Source organism: Anser cygnoides, chromosome 9 (assembly GCF_040182565.1).
Source record: "Anser cygnoides isolate HZ-2024a breed goose chromosome 9, Taihu_goose_T2T_genome, whole genome shotgun sequence".
NCBI classification, from domain to species: Eukaryota; Metazoa; Chordata; class Aves; order Anseriformes; family Anatidae; genus Anser; species Anser cygnoides.
This window is the reverse complement of record NC_089881.1, coordinates 16,758,837-16,775,102: the sequence shown is the minus strand read 5'-3', so window position 1 is coordinate 16,775,102 and position 16,266 is coordinate 16,758,837. Positions and strand designations below refer to the sequence as shown.

Sequence of the window (16,266 nt, the reverse complement as noted above, 5' to 3'; positions counted from 1 at the left end):
AAAAAATCTTTAAGCCTATGTCAGCTAATCTCAACTATGGTGATATAAAACACATTTCAGGAAACCAGTCCCCAGCCGTCCATGGTTCTGTAAGACTCAAGCCTTCAGTTCAGATTCTGTCAGAAAATTTTCAGGCAGCCAGAAAAAAATCCTTCACCACTCATCTTGTCTTCTCCATGTGCAAAACTGCTCCTAACTGCATTACATCTGGCCATACTAATGCATCAAAATTCAGTTAAAAAAAATAACCCAGTGTTAAACAGAAGTCAAGGCACTGAGAAGACAGACTGATGCCGTAAAGCCGCTCACTAATATTATAATGCTGCTCACTAACAGACAAGAGGCACACTGATTTCTTCACAGATAACATTTTCCTACACTGATTTCTTGTGGAAAAATCCACAGCACTGCAAGCTGGTTTGAGAAAGAAAAATCATTATTCCCTTAATCTTTCTGTAGGCTGTCATATGTAACATCAGCCTTAAAAGGTACAGAAATGCAAGCACAGTAAGGCTGGAAAGGGCATACTGAACAACTTGGGACACCAGAGCCCAAAAAGGGAGGCTGCTCACCAAAGCTTTTCTGGCTTTGTGCATTAAAAGCTAGAACCAGGAGTCCCAGAGTTCTGTCCAGTTCTCAGGACATACCTAATACCACCATGAAGCATTAGAGTTCCTTCACCATATTCAAAAAGATGCTCATGTACTGTTGCTAAGAAGCACTCTGTTGTTTCGCTTCCCCTTTGGCTCTTTAGGTAACCATCAACACGGCAAAAACAACAGTCAGCAGAGAATTGATTTCCATATTTTTGCTTTGGCATTTGGCATCATGGTGCTTAATGTCAGTGTCAGTTCCTGTGAGGAACTGTTTTCTCCAGCTGCAAAGAGAGAGGCATTTGCCCTGCAGAACAGAAGAAGCAGTTTTGTTTATTTTTAAATGGGAAGCTAGTGAAAAAGTAGGAAAGATGGCTTGCTGAAATGTCCTTTTTTATTATAATTATTACTTTTAATAATTCATGTCAAACCCAATTTCTCTAGCTACATATAAGAGTCCAAGCATCCAGGTATTCAAGCCCTTTCCAAGCCCTGAAAAACAACATCACTCTCTTAAAAATAAGAAGCTTTTTGTTCTCCGAAGGATCTTCTTTACAAATGCTCTGGACAGGCGACAACAATGCATTTCATTTGCAAATTCATTAAACTCTGCACAACAGATGAGCCTTTTATTCTGTTAGATGCACATCAATATTCCCTAATAAAATCCAACAGGAAGACTTTGCCATAGAAAAATAACATTAATCAACTTAATGGCTCAAAGCATCTCAGCATTTTTGATGACTTAATTGGAAACTTTGCTTGAACAGTAGTTTTAAGGCAAATTTAAGAATTTTGTGATCTGAAAATCTTAAGTAGGCTTACTCTAGGCAACATGGGTAGTATTTTTAGGCCATAAGCAGAGAATAATTTCCTGAAGGAATACTTTTGAGTTTTCAGTAGGATATAAACAAGACTGAAGGAACTACCTCAGGCTTAAGCCAATCGTTAATTTACCTATCTGCACAGGCATTCCAGTTTACAGTGGAAAGTTAAAATATTCACTGAGATTTTCAAAAGCACTCAACTAGGATAAGGCTCTGAGCCCTGTTTTCTAAAGTAAATAAAATCTCATCCATACAAACAGTCTAGAACAAAGATAAAATAGCAGATTAAGAGTTAATGCAAGATCTCTTTCTGTATTGTCTGAAACAAAGTGTTTGTGCAATCTGATTGTACACCTACAATTTTCCTTACAAGTTAGATTAGTTTTTCCAGAGATGCTAAAGAACTTCTCCAGAGAACTTCAGTTTGATCAGTGAATACCAAGCCATAATGTCCTACACAGCTTTTTTTCAAGTTTCAGATCTGCAGATAAAGGAGACGTTTTCAAATCCAGAAAGACTTCAGTGAAAGTCTACAGCTTCCTCTAATTTTAAAAAAGATTTCTGTTACTTTTAACCTGTCATTGAAAGGGGCTCCTTATTCTCCTCCACCAAGGCTGAGGATGATGACAATAAAATGGGTTGGAGGGTAAACAAAACCCTTTTAATCTGTTCTACACGAGAATTAACAAGCAGGTATGTTACACTAAATTCCTCCTCTTCACAATTAATGCACTAAAAAAGTTCACAAGTTAGAATGACTGTTTGACTCATACTCAGGTCCCAAGAAGATCTGCCATCTGCCTGCTGTGTAAAGGTACGCTGCAGTAGTTGAACAAAACAGATTGTCCAAGTCTTATTTGAACAAAATACAAGTATCTGATCTGTGTTTGCTTTAAAACAAATGCATTTTTTAAAATATCAAAGACCCAAAAGAACACAAAAGCAGGAAACATTCCTGTTTTGCTTGCTTCATCCTACACTGATGAGCTGAAGGTAAGCCACATGCAGTGCTCCACGTTTGGGCAGCCTACACCTAGCAGCTGGTACTACATCTTCCTTTTGGGACTCGCTAGAGGCTGCATTATTCCCTCTCGTGCCTTTAGCTTTTTCCTAACAAGGAACTGACAAGGCTGCACTAAGGCAGCAGCATCCCACAACCCCTGTGCCTTACAGGGCTTTGTTGCAATACTCAGAGCCACACTAAGGTCCTGCTTCTCTGCATTTCTTACTCCCCTGGACTTAACATCTGCTATCAGAGCAATTAAACCTTTTCAGTTGATGCTTTCAAGCCCTGTCCACACTGAAGCCTTCTACCTAATCAGTTCTGTTTTATCTGTAGAGCTTCTAGCTCCTCATTTTACCTATAAACTAAAGGTATTTAGAAACACTGCTTCATTGCCCTAACATGTAACAATTTAAAAATAAAGCTGACTACATAGATCAATCACATACCAATCTGAAATAAACATCCATTCATGACCTAAAGTAGTAAAAATTAAGATTAAAAAAAACTTCCAATTTTTATAAAGTAAAACATCAGCGTTTTCCATCTCACCATAATAAGCAAAAAAAGGCTGACCAGAAATTACAAGCGTATTAAATGCTGTTTTCCAGCAGCCTTGCTAAATATTTTATAAACCTCTTTCAAAGGAAGAAGGAATAATATATAAGCATCAGTAATAAAGTAAAATTTGTAGTCTACGATCACAACAATCTACTGGCACAAGTGGCAGAGCTGGAAGAACAAAGGCACATTACACTACCCAAGTCATTACATCACTTCTCTTCTTGCTATTTCACCACATAATTTTGTACAGCCCTGTTATCTGCACTGTCATCCCCAAATATTGCAAGCTTTATCCATGTCTCCATACCATTTAAAAATAATATTTTACTTAAATGTATCTCCTCTAAGAGGCAGTCATTTTTGAAAAAGAGAAGTCAAAATAGCGTGGTATAAAAACTTGAGACAGTCTTACAAGCTGTAAGAAAGAAGAAAGGAGGAGACAGTTTTACGACAAGTGTCTCGCACGAGAGCATTTTCTGATAATTTAATATAGTGGCATCAAAATGCTCAGTCACAAGACATATACCCTGTGCCTATTTTTTGTATGGCACTAACCAAAGACAGAAAAAAGGTACACCAAGTCCTAGAGCTTCGGTTTTGATGCCCAGTCTATAGATCTGTGACTGCTTCTGAGTAGTCGGCAACAAGTAAAGCAAGACTGCTGTCAAGTAAGCTTAAATTCTATATACATGAACCCCTGGAAAGCTTTAGGGAGCCCAAGAACAGAAAAAGGAAGCTAGCTTTGTGCTATATAAACATAACGTATTCTCTCATGGTTGCTACTGCGTTGCTCCTAGAGCACCATGTCTGCAGACATTCACACATCCAGGCGAGCACTCATCCAACCTTTCGTTTTAGACCTTGACTACTTTGGACCGAAGTTTTAGACCTTTTCTACCAACCAGTGTGAATACTGGAATTGAATTTACAAGGAAATATTTCTCCCTGTTGTGCAAGAAGGTTTTGGACTGTACCTCTCCGTAACAGGAAGAAAAGAGGCAGGATAAGATCTGAATCACTGCAGAGCAGCTTTAAGAGTCAAAAGTTAATGCCATTTATTTCCTCATTGCTGACCGTGAAGAGAAAAGGCCCAGAAATATCTTGTAAAATTCATACCTTAGGGCAACTTATGTAGACATAGCTTAGTGCTGTATGTGCAAACAGAACAGGACAGGGGTAAGATGAGGTCCCAGATTTCCACGTACCTGGCTAGATTTTAACTAGCTAAGTCCCTGCTTTCCTCATTCATTTAAAGAGAAAACCTGAAGAAGCAGATAGGCACTTAGTGCTCCAACAAAATGCCAGCACATGGTAAATGTGTAGCTCAGAGCCCTGACAGCTTCTTATTTTGGTAGGAAGCTATCCATGTCCAGTTATGTCTAGCATTTCTTGAAAAGAACAATGGTATTGATTCAGAGATCAAAAGTGCTTTGTTACAACCCGTTTGGAAGAAAAAGATTCCTGAAACTCTGGAAGGCCTGTATGGAATTTTCCTTCTGTACACAGATGCAGAAGTCAGTTTAAGAGACCCTTTGGCTTCAGGAGAGACACAGAGGAATGATCTGGGCTCATGAAACCAAGCAGAAGCTCTTGAGAGACGCCTGCTGACTACAGAAAGAATTAATTCTGCTTGTAAAATACATTAAATTTCAGCCAGAATATGCTTCAGATAAAACAGAATGGAGTCATTTCTACATGAGAAATAACTTGATTAATGACAAACTGGCCGGTCATATCAGTAACCTAGTTTTTCAAAACCATCTTTAAGCACCTGTCACTATCTTGCTTTTTTACGAAGAATTTATGGACTGCTACTAACCCAAAGAGAATGCAAACAAAGATTTTAGAAAATATCCATTAAAAATTATAGCCCTGGACCCCAGTATGCACTACCACCTCCCAGACATACTCAAAGGCTACTGCTTGGCTCAATGCTCAGGCTACACAAATTCCTGCATTAACAGATAAAGACAAGGTTTAGTACTTGGGGAGCTTTCCAATTCCCCCAATCTGACCAAAAACCCCAAACAACCCCCCCCTTTCCCCAGATACAAACACACACACAAAAAAAAACACCACACAGCTTCTTACCTAGGGAGCCGTAGAGCACTACTACAAAAATACCAGTGCACTGACAGATTTTTGCTTTAGACAACCAAAGCAAATATCAAAATCAGTTTGTGGTGGGCTTCCATTACCACAATGTAAGCCCAGTAACCTGTCAGGGTTTAACAAGGGATGTTTAAAAAACACCAACAAAAAATGCAGGCTATTTCAACATCCTTCTTCATGCTAGTTTTACCAAGTCACAATCTCCAGGAACATTAGCAATTAGTCAGGCATGTTTGTCTGAGCAGCACAGCTTTCAGGATACCTGGCACAAGCACTGTATATTTAATTTTTAATCAACTCTCAATCTTGCAAATATTAATTTTTCATTCTGTTTGTCATCTTAATTGTTTGACTAGAGTTAGATGAAGTCGGAAGTCCGGAAACCTGCAGAAAGGCTCATTAAGCATCTACTAAACGTTTGAGAAGGCTTCTAATTCAGAACCAATTTTAATTCTTTCTTAATTTTTTGATATTTTTTAACCTCCACTCAGCTAGCAATTGAGTTATTTAATCCAATAGCGCACATATTTCCTGAAAAGAACAGGCACCCAAATCAAAAGCTGTGGAAGTGACCAAGAAAGATACTGTACCTGAATAAAATGAAACCAAGCGACTCAACAGCTGCACGCCTCACATCATCGTTCACATCACTTACCTACAAGGTGGAAAACAGGATATTCAGAAGACGTTTAGAACACCTGAGGACTCTGCAACATTTTGGATGAGTTGTCAGGCACACAGGTCAATCAGGTAGACAGATATATACAGAAAGGATGTTAACAATCATGCTAAAGCTTAGCCGGAACAGCTTTGCTTTGGTTCACGTATTGCGACCGCAAGCCTATCAAAGAGGAGGCAGACCCCATCTTTTAAGGCTTAGGTTGTTTTTGTTCCAGCCCGTCATTATGCAGACCATTCACTGCAAACTCATTACCAATTACTTTAGAATCAAAGTTTTATTTTTTAATAGATTCTTTTTTTTTTTTGTGATACCAGATTCTCTAGCTGTCTGGCTACTTATCCTAATATCAGAAGACGACCCTACTATTTCTACTCATAGTATTAAAGAAAGCTTTCATCACTTTACATTCTCTGATTTGGAGCAGAACATTAACACTGTAGACGCAAAGCCTGCCAAAGCAATGTGCTTACTCTCTCACCACAAATGTCTTACTATGTGCTCCTCAGACCCCTGTACTTACAGCCACATGCAGCAGGCGTCTGATGGCCTTGTTGTTCCCTGAGCCACAGTATGCCATAGCAACTGTGTACATGCCAGAACGACGGAGAATTGGATCCTGGAAGATAAAGTGTCAATATTTAACATCTATCCTATCAGAGACTCAGTAAATCCAAATACAAATCTGTTCCGCTCTTGGGCGTGTAAGCTGCAAGCAGGCAGCCTCTGTGCTTTATTGTTTATTATGGATGAATAACAGAACAATCACCAAAGCAGGAAATGTCACCTACCAATTTCAGTGGGACAGAAAGTTGCTATGACACAGGATGACAGAGTATAAGGCATATGTGTTACTCTGCTTTATATTCATCATCTGCTTTTGAACACTACTAGATCCTCAAGAATGAACCACCTACAGTCAGCCTCATCTGTTTTTAACCATTACATCCTGTTCTGCTCTTTGGTGCTCTGTTATTTATGGAGGCTGAGTATCACACAAAGGAAATAGAAGATTAAGCACCGTCGTTCCTGTATTTTTGATCAGGAGAAAGCAACGTGTGAAACAGACCCATTTTAATTCTATGTAAGAACGTCCCTGATATGAAACAGTCTACCCACCACAGAAGAAATTTCAGAAGAGAACAGAAGGTCACCTGCGTAACAAAAGGACCTGGGACTAAGATACAGCTAAACTCACCTTATCTCTGCAGAGACTCTCAATGAGAGCATCTGCCTCCTCCATTCTCCCATACATCACCAGAGCAATTCCAACAGCAAGGCCTCGCAAAATCTTTTCATGCTGGGTTTCCTGTGCATAGCCGACCATGTCTTCAATAGCCTGAGCGTTTTTAGATCCCAACATAACCAGTCCCAGTGCCAGGCCAGCTGCCTCACCTGCACAACACAGAAAAGCAAAATCCAAACTCAGCTCCTAAAAGCAGTAAATATTACTTCTAGAGAATCACACAGGATGGAGGCCAACAGGTCACTTCAACGTCACCATGCTCAGCAACCCCAGTATTCATGGACACCTGTGCTTGTAAAGATAACCCACGAGCCACAAGTTAGTGCCCTCCCACTCCAAGTTCAAATTTTTCTTCGTAGGCCAACAGCTGCTGAGATAATTTTCCTGCAAGCCCCAGCCAATGCAGCAGTAGCCCTTCAGAAGCTTCTCCAAACCTGTCACTCAGTCAAAAAAGGGCACATGGCTCTGGAGATCAACTACACTGAATAAAAAACATATGACAAAGTTAAGAATAAAGCAAAATAAGAGACTGTTTAAAGACCTACCGTATCTTACTAACACTTGGAACAGTGCCAAAGACAGTCCCGACAGGACCTCTGAACATTACTACCATGTAACTAAAGAACCGTGCTGATCAGGAAAAGGTTAGTTAATAAAACACAGCTAAGGCAACCTAGAAAAGTGATCTACGCTGCTAACAGAAGACTTGAAAAAAAACAGATGCCTGATAAGACCTCAGATGGTTATCTGCTTTGAAAGCTGAACATTTACCTGTCACTGCATCATCCTGGTATAGATTTGTTTTCAGCAAATCGTACACATCTTGACGTGCCGTCCCCATGGCAGCCAAACCCAAACCCAAGCTGCCACCATGTCGGACAATCTAGAGAGAGCATATGCAAGCTGAGTCATCATAAAACAGTAACAACATGACTTCAGTTGAAGTAGATGTATTCCAGCAATATAAACCTGCAAACTTTTAGCCCCAAACCACCCATTTATGATCTCCTGACCTGTCAGAAAAGCCACTTTTACCTTTTAAGGCAGTAACTGATGAGAAAGAAAGAAGCTAGATTAAAAACAGCAGTTCAAAGCCCATAACAAGTGTCATAAGCTTTCCACATAGCACGTGAGACTTTAATACCTTTAAGCTCTTTCCCCCCACTGAGTGACTTAGGTAGTACCACAAAGCTGTACCATACATAAAAATTGCTGCCTAAGTAATAGCATTTAAATAGAAAGGTAAATCAGTACCCACTTAAATTGTACCTCCCCTCTTGTTCTAACTGGATACAGGGAAAGTACTATGCTCACAATAAGATGAGTGGGATCCATTCACGGAATTTGCAAAGATGTAGTCTGAAATTCCCAAAAGAGAATAAAGGAACATGCTGGGAGAAATACTAATTGATTCCAACTTTAAAGGAGGCTTTTTGTAGCCGTCCATAAACATTAAGTGGTGAAGGAAAGAGTGTTTTTTGTGTAAAATGCATTCAAACCTACAGGGAGGCAGAAGCATTTTGTGGCTTATTCCTTTGACAGCTAAGCCATAAACAGTAACGGTACTTGAGCACTGCAGGTCTACTAGCAGAACAAAGAAGATAATTAAGTAAAAATTTAGAAATTAAGAAAATGAAGCTAGATTCACTGTCATATATGTAAAAACTTCCCAAAAAACTTACTTAAACTGTTAGCAAAAGGTTGCTAAAACCCATAGGAAGTCACAGACTTAGTTACTTCTAAACCAGCTAGCACCCTTCTGGACATTCCCAACAAAAATCAAGGTTCATTACCAAACCCAGTACATACATCATTACTGGCATTCTTCAGCTGGTTCAGCAAATAGTCAATGATGTCACCACCATGGTTAGCATGAATGAGACCCAAGGCATAGAGGCCTCCACCCTCCTGGTAGGCTGATCCCGGCGAGGTGTCCTTGGGTAGGTACGTCGCCATTAGCTGAAGTGCTTCTTTCTCATGACCCTGCATGTCCAGTGTCCAGCAGAAAGGAAAAACAGGGGGAATTGAAAGGTGAAAAAGCAGTGGATACAAACACTTTGCAATAATATTTAAGTTAAGTCAGGAGAAAACTTGTCATAGCCATTGCTTTACTTTCTTCACAAAAAGTTAGCCTTTCAGTGCTGTATGAGCAGCAAAGAATCCTTCTGTACTGAGATTTTATTCACCCCAGAACAGGAGTATGCATCAATCACTTGGTCACTGACATAAATCAAGGACAAATTTGGCCAGAAGCTACACTGATTCAGTCACTAGAGCACTTCAGCAAGGATCAAGGCACATAAAACTTCTTGCTATTTCAAAACAGCCTTAAATATACCCTCCCCATGAATGAATTTGAAGAAAGCAACTTCTACTTAGTTCACCATGGAAACTTTCCAAAACTTACTACAGTGAGGACTTTGGTCCTGTCACAAGGCCAGGAAATACACTTAACATACACCTGCAATTTTAATAGCTAGAAATTACCAATTCTCTGAAATTCGCAAAGGAAGAGATCTAGGAAGGAGTCTAGGAAGAAAGATACCTGCCCTAATGCTACAGTACCAAGAAAGCCATCCAGCTTTCATTAGCCTAGCCTAACTCCTAAGCTAACTCCTCTAGCCCAAAGCATTCAACACAAGACACGTGCAATCTATCAGAATTGGATTAAAGGTATTTAAATCTGTTCAGCAAGAGACTCCTCCCACTCAGTATCCCTGAGAGATGTTTTGTCCACCAGGGAAAAGGCTTAACTGGGCACATCCATTAAGTTGATCACAACACTCATTCATAAGCTATTGAGTTCTGACTGCAGTTGAAGGCTCTCTCCTTAAGCCACGTTACCCAATCGCCTTCTCACCATCAGCAAAACACACCTTAAACTAGATGAGATATCCAACCCGTTGGATTTGATAAAGCAGAGCTTTTCTTCAGGTCAAAGACACAAGCTATGTTATGGCTGTGCCTCGCAACAGACTAGGTTAACTGAAGTACAGGCATCATTTAGAATCCCCCCTCCAGTGCTTTCTGTGTTGACAAGTAAATCTCTCCTCCCAAACAAAGGGGAATGAATGCAGCTTTACCTTGTGTATAACACCCAAGCTGGCAGTAGCAGTAAACTTAGCCCAGTTAGTGGCCCTGGCCAGCCACTCCAAATTGTCTCTGTAAGACAAAAAGATACAGGTTAGACAACTTTACACACAGTCCATTCCTCATTCTGCAGTGTTTCACAGCATTAAAGATTGCTTTCAAAACAGAAAGCCGTTCCAGAAGGCAAGAAGGCTAACCATAATTCCACTTTGTACCTCTTTCCCCTTCATCAGTACTGCTTTTTGACTAGCAGGAGTCAAGCTCCTACATAGCAGTGATCTCAGCTAAGGGTGGAGAACAATCAGCCAATATGTAGCCCATTAGCTTTGTGGGAGAAACCTGAGCAGAGTTTCTAGGGTTTTCCTCAATTCCCTGGGAAGATCAGTCCTGACATTTCCCTTCCCAGAGTCATTCATCAAGAGACAGTGTCAGTCTCTACCAGAGAAGATACATCACCATCTCAGAAATTCTCCAACTAGTAAACAAGGAGAACAGAAATTCCAAACCCTCCAAACTGCTCATGTGGTTACCATCCCAATAAAGCCTATTTGTGAGGATAGAGAAAAGTAAACAATTCCAGCTTCTATCCCCACCTTAGCTTTCAGACCTTTTCATATTCTTTCTAAGCCCGGAGTTCTGTAGCCACTCATTAAAACTATCAGGCTAAGTAGGGCAACAATGTTGTTCATACAATTCTAAATAATACCGGGGCTTCCTTGCCATGGATTTACCTAAGGAACTGGTCGCTGGTTGTACCACAGTGCATAAAGGAGTTTGCTATAACCGTTGCCGTGTGACACACGGAATTCCGCACTGCATCCTGAAAGAACAAAAACAATCAGTATCAGCAGCCAGCCAAAGACGTGCCCCAGGTCACTTAACATGCTTGCCAGGACACTAGAAAAATGGGTTGTAATTAGACTCAATTTAACCAGCAATTTCCCTTTAATCAGAGTTAATAGATTGTTAATACACTCTAATATATCCTCAACCCATCTTTTCAGTGCAAATCTATCCTTTCTATGAGTTTCTGTCAGAGGCACGATTGCTGCAATTACAGCTTAACAGAAGAACCCCACTTCTGGTTTTCCAAACCAAGCGCTGCAGTGCACGCTGCTGACTTTTTCAAGCCATCCCTCAGATGCTACACAGGATGACTCCAAAGCACTTAAGAAGCAGATGGAAATGCTTTTCTGATATGCTTAAAGTACCTCCTGAAATAGATGAGCCCACTGACAATCATCCCCCACCATTTTTGCCAATGACATGCTTCTCATTTCACATTTAAAAAAAAAAAAACTTCCTGTGGTTTCTAATAATCATTCAGCTTAACAGAAGGAGTTTAATTTACCTGTAACTTATCATTTGCCCATCCTTGAATAACACCTTCCAAAACAAAACCAGTTACTCAATTTACTAGCACCGCCCAGGGTCACAGGTTCAAGTTATAAATGTTAATGTGTTATGACCAAAAAACAGATTTGTGTCCTCAAAACAGAAGGAGGTCATGCTAGGACAATAAGATGCTGTATTGACCACATTGCTGTCACTTTACAAACCCAGGATGAATCAGATGAATCCAAAACAACCAGATTTACAGAGCCTCTTACCTTTGTGTTTTTGAGGATCATGAGGTCCGTATTATTGTTTCGTATTAAAAACTGCAGATGTAACTCAATGGCCATTTCGCCACTTAAAATTTTAATCATTTTTGAGATCTGGTCCTTAGGCTCTGGGTTCTTTACATATAAACAAAAAGAAAAGTGAGAACCTAATTAAAGCTCTGATAAAACACAGTTCATGAAAAGCCACTCTGATATGTTCCCATCACCACATTCCAAAATCCGACAGGTTTGGGGACCAAAGGGACATTGTTGCACAAGTCCAAAGACTTTATTTTGAACAGCAGCTTGTAGATCTAGGATTCTCTAACACGTTCATCTTCTAGAGCCCTTCAAGAAAGACTCCCCCTTCCCCACTGTGGAACAGTTTCCACAATTTAAGTCCCAGCTGAAGTACCTTTTGAGAAGGATTAAAAATACACTGCTGCTCTCTGGCATTACGTTAGTGGTCAGAGATCAGCCAGACATAAGTAGTTCAGCCCTTAAACTAATCCTCTCAATTATTTCTTTGTAGTTAGTATTCTGAATTGTGGAAGATTAAGCTCAAGAATGTTTCTGGCCCCAAAGATCATTTTTAGGTGCTTATCCCTTGGCACAGTCAGCAACACCAACTCAGCAGAAACTGATTCAAGGCACCTTTACTACGCAAAAGCACTGTTTACAGGTTCCTTGATGAGGCAAGAAAATTCACCCCTTTTGTTTTCCTCACAGAATATAACTTCAAGAAAACACTTGTTTGCCGTTAAGTAAAATGTTATCCTTTTTAACGGATCTGCAAGAATCTCTCAAAGATTCCCAAGTCTAGTTTGCAAAAATGCAACATGTGGAAAGTGAAAAAGCAGCTTGTCTTGGTTTTTTTCCTTCTCAGGCAGCATTTCCTTTCCTCAGCATCAGAATCACATTAGCTGTGCATGAAATGGTGAAATGCAATTGTATGCACATGCAAGAAGTGAACTCGCTTTCTCCAATATTTGGAAAAAGAAACTAAACAAAATGATCCCAATGAGGAAGACAGTCATCATCCTAGTCAGAAGAAAAATCTTCCTTCTTCATGGAAAAGAAACTTTACATTATGTTAGCATCCCCTTTTGCCATTCCTGCAGAACAACATCAGTCCTATCTAGACAGGACTACAGCTGGATTTCAGGAGCAGAAATAAAAAAATAAAAAACAAAGAAACAACCCACACCTAATTCAACAACTCGGATTCAGCTGCATTTCAGAAGAAGGAAAAACCATCAGGCTAATTCATCAGCTACGGCTCTCAGCTGTAGTCAAATTTCAGGCTCTTCTAGCAGTTAGTTATTTCAACAAAAAGCAAAAAACATAACCCAGATCCTTCTGGTTTTTCCGCCCTTTTCTGGGCTCAGCAATACCTGATGAAATCTACTTAATTCCTCCAGCATTCAGTATCTAAACTGTTGGACTTTTAGACTGTCAGTTATTTGGTCCTCAGAGATTGTCTGTCACCTTGCCTCCCAGCAAAACAGAAGTGAAACTACTTTTCATTAGGTGAACCAACCCAACAACCGCAGGTTCTAACACACAAGAAGTATTAAGCAAGGCACATTTTTGGAAATGACACTCACAACTTCTGCAGGCTTCCCTGCACAGGTGCTTCCTGGTTTCTCTTCTGCTTCCATAGCATCACTGAAAAAAAAAAATAAAAATGCAACCCAGTTCATCACTCAGAACTAGCCAAGTACCGTAATTATGGCTAAACACTATTCTGAAACAGTAGTCCAGGATTTGGAGATGACAGCTGAAAATAACAGGACTTTGACAATACAAGGGCTGTCTTTCTGGAGGTCACTGCTGAGAAAGAAACTCAACAGTCCAGTTGCCGGGGGACTTGAAGACAAAGGCCTGGAAATCCCCACCCTCTAACTCCATCTAGAGAGACATAAAAAGAGATGCTGGTATGGAATGAACAGGCAGAGACAAGTGAGAAAACAGGGTCAGCAACCAGGCAGCAAGGATAATTATGTCCTCACCCAAAAGCCTTGAGCTCATCACTATTAGGATGAATACAAGAGCGTTGAAGTGGAAACAAGAGATGTTAAGCTGCTGTTAGCATCTTGTCCTAATGCTTCAAAGAGGGATTTATCAATTACTTTGTGCCTTGGCTTTTATTCTCTCTTCTTCTCTAGTGAAATAATGCTTGCTATATCCATATTACTGATTTATAAGCTTTTAGAATCAGTTCCTCACAACTGCATAAGCTCTCGCACTTAGCCAGCCTTGATCTAGGCAGCATTTTCCATCACACGTTGTCAAAGATGGTACAGGGTCAGGCTGCATACAGCCATGACAGCTCTGGAGATTAAAGAGCAGTTGGAACACAAACTTGCACCGAATCCCTGCTGGGCAGCAGCCTTGGCCAACCCACTATAAAGAGGGGTTTAAAACAAAGCTATCTATGCCAATTACTTGTAACTAAACAAAGAATAATAATAAAAAGGATTGAGGGATTACTACTGCCAATTTTAGATTTTTTTTTTTTTAAATTCTTTTTATCAGGGGTTTCTACAGCTAATATCCAGTGATGCTGATGACTGAACAAGTTTTAAGCATCACGACTTCAACAAAACTTAGACTACATTTGAACTACCTCTTTTTGCTGGAAGTACAAAAGGGTCTACAATACCACAATATCATCTATGAACTCCCCCTTCACACAAGCAGGTATGGGAATAGCTACAATCTGAAGCCAAACCTGCATCATGCTCACACCCGCTCGTTCCTTAGCCCTACCAACTTCTGCAAAGACCGTACAACATCAGAGCACTCCAGAGCAACTCACACTACGGCTTAATTCATTACTGCTCATTAGCTGAGCTACTCAAGCCACACAGGTGCACCATGCTTGCCTCAGCTGTACAGGAAACGTATTTTCTCAAACAGTGGATTCCGGTAACATACAATTTTATGTCTATTACCCTAACTTAAATGGAATAACTCAACTGCTTGTAATGGAGAGCCATACACAGAACAGGAGGCTCCACCACAGCGGGACTGTAACTGAACAATTCTGCCTTTTCTCAAGCCAATGCCCCCACCTGTCTTTCTCTGATCCAGGGACAGTGCCGGTGTTGGTGGATCCAGGCACAGAGGCAATGGGAGTTCCGACAGTGCGGAGATTCTGGATCACAGAGGACAAGAACTGCTGGCTAGCGCTTTCGTACAGATCAAAGCAAATTTGGTAGGCCATGAGAAGGTTATCTTCCTTCACCAGTTTTTCCAAGATGTCGCTTACAGCCTGTGGGTCATCCAGGAATATCAGGCACTGAGAGAGAGGAAGGGAAACAGAAGAGGAAAATCAGAAGACATCATCTACTTCAGAATGAAAAAGCAACACCATGTGAGGCCACACTCCATTTTCCCTATTGCCTGATCTGCTGCTTCCATGGAACATTCTTTCAGAGAAAGAACCATTCCCTCCCTCTCTCACATAGGAGGTAATAAGAATCTTCAAGGAGTTCTCACAGGTCAGTTTAAAAACTTTATCTTTGTAAGCTGACCATGTTATCCTACTAAACACAGAAATTTCCAAAGCACATTAAAGTATCAGTCATTTTGTAGGGTTGTCTCAGCTAAAATGGATCAGACATAACACTCCTAAGTCATGTGTACATGGTATACCAATATTGTCAAATGCTTGAGAATCTGAGTAATTTGATATCTGGTTGTCTGAACGTATTCAGACAACAGCTTATAAAAAAAAAAGCAATTGTTTTTTGGAGGAATAAATAAAATTCCAAAGTGTGAAGCTGCTATCTGATACTCCCTACAGAGGCTTGAAATAATCAGCTGTCTATGTCTCCAAACTGCCTTTGAACACATTTCACTATTAATTGATCAAGTGTACAGAATTTCCATCTGTTTTTTCACGTTCATTTCATTATAATATACACTTGAATTATTCAACCAGGAAAAAGTATTTCATTTAACTGAAAAAAATCAAAGATGTATTTGACTTGAAATCTACAAAAACAACTTCTGAGTGATCTTTAAACAGCACTCTGAGACTTTACCTGGCACACGTTGATGAAGTCTGGTTTCTCTAGATTCATGTAGATTTTAACTAGAACTCTCAAGACTTTATTACGGAACTGTTTATTTTGCATCAGAGACATACAGAGCTTCAAGCTGTAGGCTAGCATCCCAGGAACATCATTCTGAAACGAAAGTCAGAGATATGAAGTTTAGGTTTGGATTGACAAGAAAGGATTTAGAGATTGGGATAAAGCTACCTCCTTTCCATTTTAAAAAGCAGAGCAGAGAAGACACACACATAAAACTTCACACTTTCCCTTTTCAGAAAAATCTTCTCTGCAGAAGACCCATCTTCAGAAAAGCTTATATACTGGTATATTGCAATTTAAAGAAAAAAAATACTACCGGAAAATGTATGGGACAAATATTCAATTCAGTAGTTAAACTGAGTCTTTAATTTAGACCTAAAATATGCAAAAGATTCATTTAAAAGTTCGATACTTATTTCCCCTTCTTTACCTTTCCTGTTTGCTT

The 16,266-nt window shown here is 39.9% G+C and overlaps 1 protein-coding gene across 1 annotated transcript in view; it reads right to left on the bottom strand.

Moving 5' to 3' along the window:
- Nucleotides 1–16,266, bottom strand: part of PSMD1 (proteasome 26S subunit, non-ATPase 1) — a 71,930-nt gene that overhangs the window by 49,325 nt on the left and 6,339 nt on the right. The window contains exons 6-16 of the mRNA XM_067002432.1: nucleotides 15,771–15,914; nucleotides 14,796–15,022; nucleotides 13,326–13,386; nucleotides 11,725–11,853; nucleotides 10,846–10,934; nucleotides 10,108–10,186; nucleotides 8,834–9,007; nucleotides 7,796–7,907; nucleotides 6,977–7,173; nucleotides 6,302–6,397; nucleotides 5,690–5,754 (exon numbers count right to left, since the gene is read on the bottom strand). Of these exons, the coding sequence (XP_066858533.1) occupies nucleotides 5,690–5,754; nucleotides 6,302–6,397; nucleotides 6,977–7,173; nucleotides 7,796–7,907; nucleotides 8,834–9,007; nucleotides 10,108–10,186; nucleotides 10,846–10,934; nucleotides 11,725–11,853; nucleotides 13,326–13,386; nucleotides 14,796–15,022; nucleotides 15,771–15,914 (1,373 nt within the window). The remainder of the gene's footprint in view (nucleotides 1–5,689; nucleotides 5,755–6,301; nucleotides 6,398–6,976; nucleotides 7,174–7,795; nucleotides 7,908–8,833; nucleotides 9,008–10,107; nucleotides 10,187–10,845; nucleotides 10,935–11,724; nucleotides 11,854–13,325; nucleotides 13,387–14,795; nucleotides 15,023–15,770; nucleotides 15,915–16,266) is intronic.